We start from the raw sequence: 17,578 nt of genomic DNA on the forward strand, positions 1-17,578 counted from the left end.
AGAGTGCAGCGCAATATTCTGCTACAGGGTACCCTGGTCAAAGGGCAGAAGTTCTTAGTGTTGGAACTGATAAACCCCATGCCTTACTTGTCAAGAGTGGCTCCTAGATAACATGGACTTCTGTTATGCCTCAGCTGTTTTCCTTCAAAATATACCTTTATTTCCTTACAGATGATCTTGTTGTTAAAGTGAAAGCTGGTGGCTTCTGTTTTGGCAGCTCTCAGCTGTAACCTCTAATGATGGAAGTATTTGTCAAAAATTTGTAGGTCTTTGCTTAAGACACCCTCAATGATGTCCAGGTCTTTCTGACTAGGAACAAGAAGCCAGTCATCAGCATATCAAATTTTCTTGATGTTGTCTTTAGGCTAATCTGCTATATACATAAAAAACAGAAGAGGCACTAGCCCTGATTCTTGTGGAAGGAGACATTATTAAGCTTCTTTTGGAACTTGCCATATACAAATTTTTTGTGGAAGACTGTGAAGGGTTACTTCAAATAACTATTTATTCCTATCTTGCAAACAAACACTTAGAAGAATGAACATAATAAAGCAAACATGAGCTATTACACTGACTCTGGCAAAGATAATGCTTTTACAGTCCAAATAGAACAACATTCAACTGTGGTACATCATCTGGTTGATGTCACCACATCAGCCCCACTTTCTTTTTTAAAGCCAAGCACTCCTGGTATGTGTGTAAATTTGCGCTTTATTTGATGGCCAGTCCTTGTGCAAGCAGTGGGCGTATGCCTAGATTGCTCATGTCCACTGGCTGAAGTGTCAGGTTTGGTGCCTGTTGTTGCCTTTTCTATGGAACTGTCCATCAGCTTGTCAGTTTCCTTCTTAGGAAGTGACGTCTCAAGCTGAGTAAGAAGGGTACCCTCCTTTGTGTATGTTAGTTTGAGTCTGTCAATTGAAACTGTTCTGTCTCCTGTGTTTATTGATTTTGAAGGTGTGACTTGCCCTTTTTATCGCTATGTAAGGACTAGCAAATGGAGAAAAAACTGGAGGATGAACTGCATCATCCTGAAGCCACACATGGGACATTATTACTAAGTCCTTGTGCATCAGTACCTGCCATTTACCACGTGTGATGTAGTTTGTTGGTTGTATGTACTTCAGTCGATCAATGAGTCATTGTGCAAACTGCATACAAAACAGTGGTTCCATTTGCTGTGTGAAGTCTGGCAAGATTCATTCCCTTGGAACTCACAGTAAACTGGTTGTGCTGGAGGTCATTGAATATTCTCGTCTTTTACTGTGTGTTATCCCAATTATAAAAAGGGGAGTGCTTCCATCCACTCAGACAAACTACACATTAGCGACGTCTTGAGTGTGCAATGGAAATGTTCCACCAAGCCATTACTGGTGGGATGGTAGCTTGTCATGCACAGGTGGTTGCAACACATAACAGCATGAGCTCATTGAATAGTTGTCTCTCAAATTGCTTTCTGTTATCTGTGGTGGTATCATATGGGAGGCCAAACCTGGAGAAGCATGTGTGTACCAGTTCTTTCACCACTGACTCTGCCCATATACCGGCGAGTATTGTGACTTATAAAATGATCAACCATCATCAATAAATACCTTTGTCCTTTTGAGCTCTGCAACAGACCGACAGTGTCCATGTTGAGATGTGAAAACCTGCCAGCAGATGCCAGAAATTGAGCAATCTGTGTGAATACATACCTTCCAATTTTGTTTTGTTGGCATGTTAAACGTGCACATGCCCATGCCTGACAATCTCTTTGAACCCACGACCACACCATTTTGGCAGTGACCATCTTAGCTGTAGCTCTCTGATCTGGGTGTGTAAGATTGTGCAGTGCTTCAAAATCTTGCTAGTGATATGATTCTGGAATACAGGGCCATTGTTCACCTCTTGCCTTGTCTCACCAGATTTCTTGTGAGACCTTTGGAAATGATACTCGTATGAGTTGTCATCCCGTGCGTCCATCCTGGAGAAGGTTGCTTAGAAAAGGATCAACGTGCTGCTCTGCTGGTAACTTGTCCCAATGAACAGATCATAGATTGGCCCAATTGAGGTCCTGGAATACTGCTTTGGCCTGGGAAGTCCACAGGACCTTTTGATTGCCTGCAGTGTTCTTTCCGGTGAGCAACATTGTGAGTGGCTCTTGGGCTACCTCTAGTACAGCCATGTGGCATCTATGTAATTTAGCATACCCAAAACTCTGTAAAGGTCTGTGTTTGTACTGTGAAGAGGCATTTGCTGCACTGCTTTAACCCATTCAACTAATGGTGCCAAACCTGCTGCTGAAACTTGGTATCCCAGGAAATGAACTTCACTCTTCCTCCTGACACACTACATTTCATTAATAATGATGCCATAATCTTGGAGCCAGCAGAAAAGCTGCTGCAGGTAGTCTGAAGCAAAGAATATTGAAATGCCATCCCTGTAACAAAATGAAAAAGGCAGCTCTCGTAGCACTTCATCTGTGAACCTCTGCCAAGTCTGTGCAGCATTCCTGAGACTAAATGGCATGAAATGGTATTCAAAAAGTCCAGTGGGTGTGATCACTACTGTTTTTTTTTTAATATCCACTGGAGCCAATGGAATTTGAGAATACACTTTCACACTATCTATCAAACTGAATATTGTTGTGTGACTAATGATATTGTGGAAGTGAATCATGTTAGTTGTGGAAGTCAGTCATGTTAGTTGTGGGATACCGAACCAGAACTGATCATGTGTTGAGTGCTCTGTAATCACCACATATCCTCCAAGATTTATCTTTCTTTGGAACCATCTGAATTGATGATGCCCATGCACTATTATATCTAGTTACAATATCTGTTCTTAGCTGCTGGCTGAACTCGGCCTGCGCTATGATCAGCTTCTCAGAAGGCAGGCATTGTGGACAACAGGAGACAGGCTGTCCTTGGGTCTATGGATGTGATGCTGTGTGCTGTGCTTACATTTACAAGTGGCACTTATGGGTTCCATAAGTGCTTGGGAGTCGCACAGTTCTTTTTATGTGGTGCACCTATGTGCCTAACATCATTGTGGATATGAAATCGCAGTATTGAATCCTGATGTGGATGGTGTGGAAGAGGAACCAGATATCTTCTTGTGGCAAGCCACAGTCTCCTCGCACTGTATGAATCTCAACTCAGAAGGCATTGTAGACAATACTTCTTCTATAAAAAGTGGCTCCAATCGACAGTTTACTAAATCCAGCATGTTTCAATAAATATGCAGAAAATCTGCACCTATGATAGGACCAGGGACATTTGTGACTATGAACCTCCATGAAGGGTGAAAATTTTATTTCAGTTGAATTCCAATTGTCTCCCACTGTATGTGAAGATTCTCGAATTGTTGACTGCTCAGTACATGTTGTGTTGTTGCTCTCATTGTGTCTATAGCTTTTCTTGAATATACACTGATTTCTGACGGTGTCTACCAGAAATTTATCACCCAGAGCATAGTTGTGCACAGTCAGTCATTGAAACTATTGCTTGAGGGCAATGTTGCATTTGTACTTACATTATTTTATAATGTTCTGGGCACCTGTGTGCTTGCTGATGAGTGTCTGTGCCCTTTAACATCCATCTTTGCAGTTTAAGTAACTGCAGGGTTCAGTGCACTGGTGAGTAAGGTTCCCAAAATGTTTGTGATACCTTCACCATTGTCCCGTCGACAGTTGTGGTTCAGTATTCTTCCACTTCTTCCAGCTGTGATTATGTATCTGTTGCTGGTGGGTAGCTACTTGCGCATTGAGCTTGGCCACTTGTGCTGCCAGCTGCTCCACAATGTGTCCTGTCAGCACGTAAATATGAATCCTTTGTGTTTGTTATGGATTTCATACTATTTTTGTCTGTTTCCATATCTGCCCCAGCCCTTCTTCTTGTCTAGCATTAATTTTTACATCTGTAGAGGCTTTTGTGCAATGTCTGCTGTCTTAGCTAAGTACTGTAACTGCTATGACAGTACGGATGTTCGCTGGAAGTTTTTGTAACCGTAGCACCCTCAATATTGTGAAGGGTGTGAGTGTGTGTAATGGGCTCTTGTCCCTCATATTCCGAACTCAAGTTTGTGACCACTATGATGAATTTATCAGCACTTGTGAACACTTTGTGTTGCTGAAAAATACGCTCAGCCTCTGTGAACCAAAGCTAAGGTCCCATGATCCAGAATGATGGAAACTTAACATTTGTGCTTTGGATGTTTCCATTCCCCCACCGAATATTATTCTCTTTAGTCTTTGTTGGTGGCAAGTTAACTGTTGAGGATCCTGGATCTGGTGAAAATCTCTGTTCCATCTTAACTTTCAATGTTGATATTTGGGTCAGCAAATCCATTTCTTCCAGTGATATATGTTTCTCAGTTTCTTTCTTTTTAGGTCACCACTTTGGGAACTCACTGTATACACTGATCAGCTAGAACATTATGACCACCTACCTAATACGTGGTATGTCTGCCTTTTGCATGGCTAACAGTGGCAACATGTCATGGCATGGAAGCAGTAAGGCCTTCGTAAGTTGCTGGAGGAAGTTGGCATTGCATCTGCACACACAAATCACCTAATCCCATAAGTTACGGGGAAGGGGGCAATGAGCTCTGGCAGCACATTCAATCACATCCTAGATGTGTTTGATTGGGTTCAGATGTGGTGAGCTGGTGTCCCAGCACATCAATTGGAACTCGCCACCCTCTTGCACAAACCGTTCCATTGCACTCTTGGCCTTGTGACATGGTGCATTATGTTATTGAAAAATGCCACTGCTGTTTGGAAACGTGATCATTATGAAGGAGTGTACATGGTCTCCAACCAGTGTACAATACTCAGTTGCTATCATGGCGCCTTGCTTGATCTCCACTCGACCTGTGGGTGCCCATGTGAATGTTTCCCAGAGCATAATGGAGCTGTCATCTGCTTGTCTACATCCCACAGTACAGTTGTCAAAGAACTGTTTCCCCATGAAATGATGGTTTCACACCCTCCCATCGGCATAATGAAGAAGGTGCAATGCTCTACCACTGCATCAAAGTCCAGTGCTTATGGTCACGTACTCATTTCAGTTGTAGTTGCCAATGACGTTGTGTTAACGTTAGCACATTTACGGGTGGTTGTAGCACATGCACAGGTGGTTGGCTGTGGGGGCCCATTGTTAGAAGTGTTTGGTGCATGTGTGTTGGGACACACTTGCACTCTGCTAAAATGTTGGCTCCCATGCCTGTAACTAAAAAATGGCTACTCCATGTTGTCAAATTATAAAAGTTGTAGAGCCTGAAATATCATGTTACAAAAGCATCTAGTTTTTCATTCTTAGACACTATGAGGCGTGATTGTGGAAAAGATGATGCTTTTGTACTCCAGAGAGAATTCTATTCACTTGTTGTGGTTCATCATGTGATTGATGTTGCCACACTTCATTAGAAGTCCCATCTTATTCTTCATTAGAACTTGCAACCTTCTAGTGCTTAACACAGCAGTGAGAAAGTTGATGAGGTTTGTAAATGTTGGAATATTACCCCTTGCCTCCACACAGTATCATAAACTACTGTTAGTCTTATAAACATAGTTGAGGTCTTCTGTTTGTTTTGAACTCCTGCTTCAATAAAGCTTGTCCATGAGAGAACCTAATTGGTGCAGCTGTGATTTGGGCATGATTTGGGCAGACTACTACTTATTCGGTAGGGAGCTTTTGCAAAATTTTGTGGCTGGTCCTGTTAAACATTATACCTTCCAAAAGTTTATGTACTGCTCAAATTAAGCAAAGGGTCAGTAACTTTGCTCTTTGTCATTTGGTTTATCTGGTTTTAAGATGAGTATGATTTTTGCTTTTTTTCAAATTGTTGGGTACGTTTCCAGTTTAGAGAACATCAGTAAAGAACATGGTAGCCTATTTTAAAAATTTATGTGTGTACCAGTTTTGCTTCAGGTATTCTACTCATTTAGGTGAATAGCTTTTACTTGCGGCTAGATAGATTCTTCTCTTCTTTATCAAATATTAATATCGAATGCTGATTTTCATTTTGTGTTTTAATAATATGCTTCTGCATTCTCATCCAACTTCTATTGTGAAGTCTGTTTGTTGTGTACGATAGTATATATGCTATTGTGATTGAAGGTTTTTTGTAACGTGGTATTCACAGAAGATATCTTAGAATAGCAATATTCAGTTGAAACATTTCTCTCAGAGATTACATCATATAATCTTGCAGAAAGCAACCTCCACCTCCATATTATTGTTCCTCGGTGTAATATTTTCATCACCTCAATATGCTTTTCTGCTTTCAGAAATGGCTGAACATCATAATGTGAAACTCATACTAAATCTTGCAAGAGATTTAGTGCTGCAGCTGCAAACACTCATCGAAAATAAATAATATTTTTATGCTTGCAAAAGTTATTGTAATTAATAGGATATACTTTAAGCACTAAAGTACAAAAATTTATGCCCTCAGTGTTGGTGAATGAATTGTTAGAATTGAAACTAAATAACTGTTTTGTTTTTTATCAGGGCATTCACAAGTCTGATCTGTCATTGCCAAATCATATTTAAGCCATGATTGTAGTTTAAAGAATGTATCATGTGCGAATTATCTGTCAACATGAATGGCGTGCTGATAATACAGCACTCTTCAGTAATGAAGTTTTGGATTGATGTAACGTTTTTTTATTCTCCTTTCATTGAAATTACCATTATGAAACTGTCTTCAAGAAATAGGACAATGTTTTTAAAGACTGAAAATTATTTTCATGTCTTAATTCCATTTTCATCGATGGTTTTTTCATAATTTAGATGACTTGAGTTGCTGGAAGTTACAAAAAATTGCAAATAAATATAATGTTCGTAATTGTATATGTATTCTGTAAAAATGAAAAAAGGTTAGTCTCTGTACTGATCTTTGCTATTTTGGCTGCGAACATTCTTTTTCTTATTATGAATGTATGAGCTACTGTAGTGTGCTAGCATATAATGGAATAACCTCATATACACAAAGCACAGTATTAGTAAGTAAAATATTTCATGGACTGTCAGTGCATTAAGAAAAGGTGCTTGTGTAAGGAATAAGGATTGGTATTTTCCCTTTCTGTTCGATGTCTGCTTTTTAACTTAAGACAAATCTTTGCAGCGAAGAATGGTGGATATTTTGTAACATTTCTGTTGATCAGCCTATTATAAGCAATCCAATAATTTGAGCTGTTTAACGGGCAAATATGATAATGATTTCTAAATTGATTTTTATTATTACATCATCTTGCTGAGATTAATATTTTATTGGAGAAATTGAGGCAAAACACAAAAGGGACATTTTGAGAGAGATAATTTCACAGAAAGATATGTTAGTATGCAGTTGTTCATCTATTTATGTGTAAAGAATCTCTTTCAGCATATTGTTGTTATAAAAATATATTAAATGTTAAAATTTAAAAAGTATATATGAATATTTTGTTGTAATTACGCTAGTGGTGGAATTCTTGGGGGAGTTAGTTTTTAATTACAAGAATTGACTGAAAAAAATATGAAAAACTGAAAAAAAATAACAAGCAGGCCTCATTATCTTGTAGCATGCTTTAGATGTTATGTCTTCCTGATAATAACTGAAATATAGAAAGTTATTGAATGTTCGATGTTTTAACTTTGAAGGTGATAGATCCATTAGCAAATGGCATTTTTGTAAGTACTGCTGTGATCGAGTAATTGATAATGTGCAAACGTGGTATGTGAGTAATTTTATTCGTTGAAAGCCTTCATATTGATAAGTTACGGCATTCTTTGCCTTCTTTAGATGATGGTTTCATGTCATCTCATTAAAGCATTATTATTATGAATACTACAATATACTGATGTGTGAAATTTATACAATTACCTTTTTCTTTCCTTTTTTCATATGCATTTATATATACCTAGATTGTCGTTGGAATTGATGGTAAATGAATATTTTATAGAATGCATTATGTTCCACATTACAGAAATTATTATAGACTGAAACTTCATCATACTTAAAACCTTGTAACTTATATTATTCACCAATTACTACAGGCAAATTAACAAAGCAGCATTAAAGGTAAGATACTTGTAATGTACCTACAGGCTTCCATGTAAGCTACAGAAAGTAAATCCATGTATTTGGGTATCATTCCCATTTCATAATTATTTGCAGCTTCAACTTTTTTTACTGTTATTTCAACAACAGTGTAGGGATATTTTGGCATATTATTATTTGTTGTATTTTAAATCACATACTCACAAATCCTGATTGGTGTATATGGTGGGAAAAAATGTGTTGAGCAAGCTGTTTGAAAACACTCTCTCTCTCTCTCTCTCTCTCTCTCTCTCTCTCTCTCTCTCTCTCTCTCTGTGTGTGTGTGTGTGTGTGTGTGTGTGTGTGTGCGCGCGCGTGCGCGCGTGTGCGAGAGAGAGAGAGAGAGAGAGAGAGAGAGAGAGAGAGAGAGAGAGAGAGAGATATTCTGACTAATGTAGGGCTGCGAAGAAGTGCATATTTTAAAAAGACTTCACAAATAAGTTATAAATGTCTAATGTAAATGAAAGAAAGGTGGTTTGCTATAAGAAGTCGGCATAGATAAACGTTTCTGAACTAAAGTGATCTAAAGAATGATACGCAAAACTTAACTGAAACAAACCTGGAGGTAGACTGAGCATTAGATGGACAGGTTAACATGTAAGTAATTTCTACACTTAATATGTACTTGCCAGTTGTCTTCTGTTTTGTGGCATTAAGAGAGAGAAAAGCTTGTTCATTATGGATAAAGTGAACAGTTTGGAATACATGTTTGTTATTAATTAAATCAGGAAATAGAGAGAGCAGGATATAATTAAACATCAAAGGTAGCCAATATCTTGTATGCTTTGACTCTGTATATTTAAAAAAAAGTGGAAGTGTGTGGGCAAGTTATATTGATTGCCTAATGGCATGTGCAAGGGCCTTCATTTATCACTTGTCGGCATCTGTATCCCAAAGCAAAGCAGCTGAAACTTCCTTGCACATTCTGTTATTTAATCTAACCTCTAGAAGATAAAGGTAAAATAGATGTGTAATGGACAGTGAACAAGTCCAATATTATCTAAAACATGAGACATGTGGAATACAGCTCTTTACTGCCATATAATTTATCAGGAATCGTTGGTATTAAAATACAACATTTAGATAGTAATCTCATCAAAAAATAATATTGTATTATTAAACTTTTTTCTGTTTTTATCTATGTTTAATTTTTTGCTTCCTGTAAAATAGTACTGAATCATTGGTATTATAATAGTGTGTCAGGAAAGTGTGTTGAAAATGTTAAGACATATAAACATTATTTAAGTAGTGTGCATACAGTGCAAACTAGGACACAGTATTCTTTTGTTCAGTACCTAAATTTTGTGTGCCTGGTCTTAAAATGAAAAGTACCTAGTTACATTTAATGGAAGTGCAAGTCTACAATATTAGCAAAAGGATAGAGTGCTACTAACCATTAAGATGACCCACTTAGTTGCAGACAGATACAGTGAAAATACTGTTACACATTATAGCTTTTGGCCAAAGCTGCCTTCAGGAAAGAAAACATGTCTTTTATTTCTATTTAGAAATGGAAAAAATACATGTAATGTCTTTCCTTAGAACATTAAAGGAGATTAGACGTGTAAGAAATAGGATTTTATAGTGTAAAAATCCTTTTCAATCTAATCTTTGCTTTTGATTGTACATTAATATTTGACATTACCATGATTTATGTTTTAACTGCTCATAATTGATTTACATGGGAAAGATATAATCACACTAACTGCATAAATTGCTGATACCTATGTGTATTTCATATTTACATATATATATATATATATATTTTTTTTTTTTTTTTTTTTTTTTTTTTTTTTTTTTTTTTTTTTTTTTTTTTTTAGAATGGTGATTGTGTTACTATATACGCATTTATTGTTCATTATAAAACAAAGCCACGAATGATTTTTCAAGTAGAAATACTGTTTGGTTGTGAAATTATCTAATGTACTATAAATTGCTTTTGCTGCTTAACATACAATGTTAGTTGACAAAATTTCCCTGTGATGGCCGCTCTCCTTTGCTTTTCTTCTTTACAATTGTGTTTAACTGTTTGCTATAATTTTTAATACCAATTTGTCTGAATAATTTAATCAGAATTTTTTATATGTTTTTACTTTTATCATAACGAAACAGTTCTTCACCTAAAATTGGTGCACAGCACTTTTTGGCACTCAGTTGTGTGTCTAACTGTCCAAATGCAGACTGCCAACAGATGATACAAGATTGTGTTCATGTTTCAGAGATCATAATTACATCTTGTGCATACATTTTATAAATTAAAGAAACAAATCAAAAATGAACAGATGTTTTTAAGAGTACCCACTCTGTAAGAAGTATAAAATTAATATTTATACATGAAATTGATTTTCAAACCATTTTTTCCTTGGATTAGGTGATTTATTGATTTACACTGTAAATAAATGAGCAGGTGTTGGTAATTAGATGGGTGTGAAATATTCTGCTCTTGTGCTTCCATCAAATAACTGTTTTCCCATTCATATGTTGTATGGGACAAAAGAGGGAAATTATAAGAATAATTAAATTTTAATTGTGAGGAACTCATTTACAGTTACCGTATTTACTCGAATCTAAGCCGCACTCGAATCTAAGCCGCACCTGAAAAATGAGAACGAAATGAAGGAAAAAAAGAATTTCCCGAATCTAAGCCGCGCGTGAAATTTCAGACTCGAAATTCGAGGGGAGAGAAAAGTTTTGGCCCGCACCTCCAAATGGAAACAGAGTTGGTCCATTGTAATACGAGACACAATTTAGGTCGAATGAATGACGATACCAGCTACAGTAGTTTGGTTCGAGTCGTAAGCTTAGCACTTAAGCTTTACCAGGTAGCCATTGCTATATGTCAAGTGCTCCATCCGTATTTATACGTGTACCCTTTCTTTTTTCACGTGCTTCGTCTGGTTTGAATCGATTGCTTATTTTGCTTCGACCTGATAAGTGCCGTTCTCTTTGTTATAGGTGTTTTTTTTGTTCACTCAAAGCCGAAAATGCATTACTGTACTGTGTCATGCACTGTTTGTCACATTCTGATAGTGCGTGTTTACGGCCTGTCGCCGCTCGCAGCATAGCTTCCTTTTGTGCGCGCTACCGCCACTTAAAAAAAAAAAAAAAAAAAAAAGAGACTAATTGTCTCTAACCGAAACAACGGCAAGAGACTGCTATTTGTTGTTATTTACACCGCTGCTTTCTTTGATAGTGATCAACAAGAACCAAATAATAGGCGGCGTATGATAGAATTTGTTCCGAACGAGACTTTAGTGAAAATTTTTCTTCGTTTGAAAATCTTTGCAGACGCCACTTTAGTACATTACATTCTGCACAGATGTTAGTCATCTTAGATTCGTGCTTCATTTATGACTGTATCACTATTCAGCATAAGAATAATACGAATATAAAATTGACATAATATGTATATTCTTCCGCATTTGTTGTTGTCTCTCTCAGGTTTCGTAGTTTATTACGCAGACAGGATTTAAATGAGGTAGCAGCAAACACGAAAGAATACGCGGCATGATGTTTACATTCTTCTAGCTTTTCTTTTAATTTATTTACTGACGCAGAGGTTTTGGCGCCAGTATTTATCTTTGTGTCTGCAAAGCATGCCTGTGTAGTGTTACATATATTAGACGGCAGAAGTTAGTTGTGGCGGCACCTACCAACATTTTTCAGAACTTCTGCATACTTTGCACTCGATTCTAAGCCGCACACGGTTTTTTGGATTACAAAAACCAGAAAAAAAGTGCGGCTTAGATTCGAGTAAATACGGTAATTTATTCTGGCAGACCTGCATTTTAATACAACCCTGTATAACTACTTCTGGCCACATGTTGTTGGCATTGGCATGCATTCACTTTCTTTGAGCTGTCATGAAAATGAGTTGAATAAACCCCACCAGAATGCCAAAACATGGATGCAACCTATTTTCCTTGTAACTTCTTCTTACACAATGCATATATACAATGCACCCTTTGTGCCACGCCTTGAGCATTGCTTAGATCCTAGTGTATAGTAATGCTTCCAAACTCAAGTTTTGTCCCAGGAGGTCATTCTTAATTTTTTTAAAACATTCTATTTCTTGGTACTGTCTCCACACCTTTGCCAGAATTTCTGATAAACATGTTTGTGGACAAGAAGGCAAGGACCTTTGTGACCTCACTGGTTCAGGTCATCAATGTCAGCAAAAATATATTCTTTTCTGACATTAAAATTAGGCATCATTGATGTAGTTAATCTTTATTGTCCTGTGTTTGGTCAGTATTTCTGCATTTAAACATTTACGCCATTAAAAGGATTTATTTCTGAAACTGAATGTGTTGTTTGCAAAATTTTGGAAGGTCAGAGTCTTCAATAATTTTAAATGACCTACCATACAGCAGATGAGTGCACTACTTACCCACTTATTTTGCTAGCTGGCAACGGATATATGTTCATGCATAGCTCTATCCATCAATTGGATGTCTGGTATTGACTCCAAGCACACCATGGTCCATCTGATATATCAACTGCTGGGTAAAATTCCATTTCATGTTTGATTTATTGTCATAAAATATGAATCTTGTTTACTATTTTAATATCAAAAATGATTCTTTGAATTATTTTTTGAAAGTATCTTTTTTTCCTTTAGTGTTTCTTTTGGAATAAAATAAGTTTCTAAATTATTAAGTCAGTTGTAAGGGAAATCTTGACAATCATGTTTATAAATTACAATTCACTAATCAGAATGAATAATATGCTGCATTCAGTATTTATAAACAACTATTCCATACTTAATTGGAAACTGAAGTCCAGACAAACCCATTTTTAAAATTAATATTTTTGTTTTTGCCTACCAAATTTTTCCACATTTTTATTCTGTGTCCCAATTTCTTCTTCTTGAATAATTATTGGAAATGAGTCTGTGTATTTTGTAAGAAATTTGAACTCTATGTACTTTGTTGCTGTTAACAATCTTCATGAAAGCTATTCCATTAAAACGAACAATTTGAGACACAACATTTTAACAATGCTGTTGATTACTTTAGTTATATCCTGCCAATAGAATATATGATAACATTGATTGTGGTTACTCATATCAACAGAGAGATCAGTATATTTTGGGGAAAAGGTGATATTCAAACTATATTTTATGAATGTGTGCTTCTGAAATGTAATGTATGATTATATTGAAAATACAGTATTAACTTTTTCCCAACATTGTCTTGTTCATTCTTTTTACTTAATTTTAATGATGAAAGTAAACATACCAATTAATATGATAGAAATATCAAGGCATCTAACACATGTTCTAAAATTATTTGCATCTTATGAATAACATCAACACTATCTTTCTTAAAAAGCCAATATCTTGTACATTAACCAGTGCTTTGGTCAGGTCAGCTGTACAGATTTGACCAAAATGTATACCAAGAGCTGAGAGAAAAAATTAAAATTTGTAGACTGTTGTTTGCAGGGACAGAAATAAACTAGTAATTGCAATGTATCAATGAGATAGTATTGTTACAGAAAATAAAACTGCTATTATTGGCAACACTGTGTTTAAAGAGCTGAAGGAATTTTATGGTGATGTTTATGTTACCTATGGTTATGACACACACGTCATGTAAACCCTTTCAATGTACTTTCCGTAAGTTGTACCATCTTCCTGAAACTGCCTAAGAAAAGTCAATTTTGCACAGCAATCCCTGTATTGTCTGAGATGTGAAACAGCCAGAATATACCTTCCCTTTAAGCTCAAAATATGTTTGTAGTTAAACTGGAATAGTGCAAGCAGAATTCATATATCTGCTTGTCCTTAAGAACTGCTGACATTGTGTGCTAGTGCTCAAGAATAGCTCTTTTAAACAGAGCAACATCTATCAGATACATGTATTCTGGCATCCTATAATCCACCTCCATTCTCTCTCTCTCTCCCCCCTCCCCCCTTTTAACTCCTCCTCCCTCTCTATTCATCTCATCCTTCCCACTCCCCCTCCCACACCCCCTCTCCCACCCCCTTCCTCCTCCCCTTCCCTCTCCCCCTTCTCCCTCTACCTCTACCTCTACCTCTACCTCTACCTCCACCTCCACCTCCACCTCCACCTCCACCTCCCTCTCCCCACGTCTCCCCCTCTGTCACCCTCCCCCTCTCCTTCCTTCTCTCTCCCACCCCTCTCTCTCCCTCACTCCCCCCCTCTATCCCTCACTCCCTCCCCTCTCTCTCTCCGACCCCCTCTCTCCCTCCGACCCCCTCTCTCCCTTTCTGTCCATCTCCTCCTCCCCCCGTCTGTGGGCCTGTCTCCTTCTCCCGCCTCCCACCTCTCATTGCCCACACCTACTCCCCCTCTATGTCTGTATTTCCTCCATCCACCTACCTCATCCACCTCATCTTCTCCTCTCTCTCTCACTGTGTCCATCACCTCCTCCATCCACATTTTTAGGCCCCATAAAATATGCACATATCCTCACGACATACCTTCTTCCCTCTCTCTTTCTCTCTCTGTCCATCTCCTCCTCCCTTGTCTCTCTGTTATCTCATCCTGGCCCCCTTCCTATTTGTCTATTTCTGTCCCTCAATGTTTCTCCTTCCTTCCCCCTCTCCCTTTCCATCTTCTCCTGTCCCATCTCTTTAACCATTCCCTGCTGCATCATCTCTCCCTGTCTGTCCCTCTTGCTCACCTCTCTCTGTCCCTACCCTGATCCACTCATATCAGCTGTTCGTGTCTGAAAATGTAGCCACAGAAAAACAGCTGAATAAAGCAGGTGGAAACTAGTCCAACACAATACGTGTGTTATGCAGGTTAGCCAACATGTCAAGGGTTTCAAAACCATTTTTTGCCGCTTATATATAGGCTGTCTTGCAAAGCAGGCCAATACGACTAAAAAAAAAAAAAAGTGCCTGTCATGCATTGAAGCCTACATGTCAGGAACTGAAAAAACATGTTTCTGCCCATGTCTCCACTATGTGGGAACTAGGAGGTTATAAACCACACAGTGCTTGGACTCATAAAGTAATCTGTTTGTGTACCAAATTTGACTGTTTGACTGAAATGAATCCCAGGGTTTCGGATATTCTGCACATACATACATTCATACAGTGTGCATCTATGCAACCCTCTTCCCTTCCCTCCCCCCCCCCTCCCCACTCCCACTTATATACTCATTTCAGATGGTTACAAATTTACACTAAACAATATCATATTCATATTTGGTGATATGATACAATCCCATTCTTCTTTTAAATGGTACAGCTTACTGGGAATTCAATGTGAGGATGGAAATTAGTTACATGAAGGTATTTAGATAACTCTGTTACCAGACTGGCAGATGTGTCAGATGTATTACTCGGCAATGGAAAATGGTTACCTGACCATAGTGGGACCTAAATTGGTGACATGACTAGCCACAGGGGAGTTTCATTCCAAAGTAGCACATGTTATTAGCTCACAGTGCGAGCATGAATAGAGGCTGTGGAAAATATCTTTGACTGGAAGCCATGTCAATTTGCATTAATGTCATTAATTTTACTGGCAATCTGAATGAGAAAGGCGTGATAGTACCTACAGAAAAGTGACAGAATGTGAAAGCAAATGTTTGCAGGTCAAAAGTTAAGCTACAGGAGGGGGATAGTGTGCCTCAAAGAGGAATAACTAAAATGGTCACAGTAAATATTGCACTGATGTAGATAATTGTGTTAGTAGACAGCAATCTCCAATATTATGAACAGTACAAGGAAACAATGTCTCTGTAAAACCTTCACAGCTTTTGTTACAAACTGGACTTCCAGGCTAGCAAAGAAATTCTGAGAAAACTGTTCCATCTGTGGCATTAGATTTTAAAATATGCCAGAATGAATGAGTCATTATGAGCAGATCAGAGAACTCCCTTGCAGAAAGAGCATACCAAAAAAAAAGGTATCAGAACATCAGAATGAAAGTGGTCAGTGGGTTAGAGCTGCACAGCATTTCATCTTGTGAATGCAGGGTTGGTTTATATATCTGTGTCTATAACAGGGAAACTTCTTATAGAAATGGATTAAAAGAAATTGAAAATACGTAAAGACAAGGAAAGCTGAACTTTTGACATTAAGTAAGGAGTGCCAACTGTCTATTCTTTATTCCACTTATAAAATTTTGCAAGAAAATAATCCTTTCCTACTGCCACATTACCATCTAAACTAAAACACTATAGAACTGCTCTGGAATATTATAAAGCACAAGTTGCGCAATTCTTTACACATTAGGCATCTGACACTCTAACCTGAAACAATAATGGCTGATGCTTTTTCTGCTAATAAATAACTGAAAGTCAGGTGTCACCTGGCCCGGTCCAAACTGTTTGATGTTATGCTACTTTGGCTATTTGTGCATCAATTTTGCTTCTTTTACACTGAATCAGCTTTACAGTCAGCCTCACAAGACTAAGTGTTTCTCTTTCAGTACCTTTCCATGAGGGAAGAAATTTGAGGTGGTCAATGGGAATGTAACTGTAGACTTTGGCACTATTAACCGAAAATGCTACCCTTTAGATCACGCCATCAGTTTGCTTATGCTGCTTTGATATTAGCTTTTACTTTTGTGACAGCAGAAGACTAGAAAAGCCATGTATCACACCAAGAAAGTGTGCTGATTACTGGAGGAGAGATTCTCCTATGGATGAGGGAATTAAAAATATAATAAAATTAGTTTACATAGGATAGATCAGAGCTGACATTATAATCCACAACAGATGGCAGCCATCACTGGGGAAGGTACTTTTATGGGTACTGACAGACAGTGATGTGAGCAGCCAAGGTGAGATATACCACATGTCCTATTTCTGTTCTTGTTCTAAATGGGCATATCATTCAGTGTTAATGTATAAACATGTAGCATGTAACAGTGCTCCTTCTGTAATAATACTGGAGAGTGTGCTATTACTACCTCTGCTCCATACTTCTCGGGCTACAGTGGTGCCACACTGATGAGATAATCATTTGCTAGGTGGAGTGAGGACACTATAACAAAGTAGTCAGTTGTGAACATAAACAAACAAAACTCCTGCACTACCTGAGGGGAAAGGATTGGAGTGGGAGAACAAAACCTGGCTCCCTCTTGCAGGGTTAGCAGCCTACGTGTATTCTGTGTTCCTGCAGAAGTTCAGCTGACATAATAGTCATAGGATTACCAAGCCCTTCTGATGTGAGATTTATAATCAAACACAGACATGGTTAAGTTTCTTCACTCATTTAAAAATATGAAAAGAAAAGAGTGAGTGAAGCACAAGACAAAGAAAAGTGGAGTACACGAAGCATTCACTAATGGCCACAATGGAATTGTTTACTGAGACTGGCAGTGTTATCTGCATAATAAAACATCATATTAATTTACATCTATACCTATACTCTGCAAACCACTATGAAGTGCATGGCAGAGGATACATCCCATTGGACCAGTTATTAGGGATTCTTCCCATTCCGTTCACATATGGTGGGTGGGAAGAATGATTATTTGAATGCTTCTGTGCTTGCTATAATTATCTTAATCTCATTCTCACGATCCCTATG

The 17,578-nt window shown here is 37.8% G+C and overlaps 1 protein-coding gene across 4 annotated transcripts in view; it reads left to right on the forward strand.

Moving 5' to 3' along the window:
- Positions 1–7,815, forward strand: part of LOC126419820 (small G protein signaling modulator 1-like) — a 275,459-nt gene extending 267,644 nt beyond the window's left edge. For all 4 annotated transcript variants that reach the window (XM_050087048.1, XM_050087049.1, XM_050087050.1 and 1 more), the window contains one exon: positions 6,269–7,815. In XM_050087048.1, coding sequence (XP_049943005.1) covers positions 6,269–6,357 — 89 coding nt within the window. In that variant the 3' untranslated portion in view covers positions 6,358–7,815. The remainder of the gene's footprint in view (positions 1–6,268) is intronic.
- Positions 7,816–17,578: the final 9,763 nt, after the last annotated feature.

This window comes from Schistocerca serialis, chromosome 9 (assembly GCF_023864345.2).
Source record: "Schistocerca serialis cubense isolate TAMUIC-IGC-003099 chromosome 9, iqSchSeri2.2, whole genome shotgun sequence".
NCBI classification, from domain to species: domain Eukaryota; kingdom Metazoa; phylum Arthropoda; class Insecta; order Orthoptera; family Acrididae; genus Schistocerca; species Schistocerca serialis.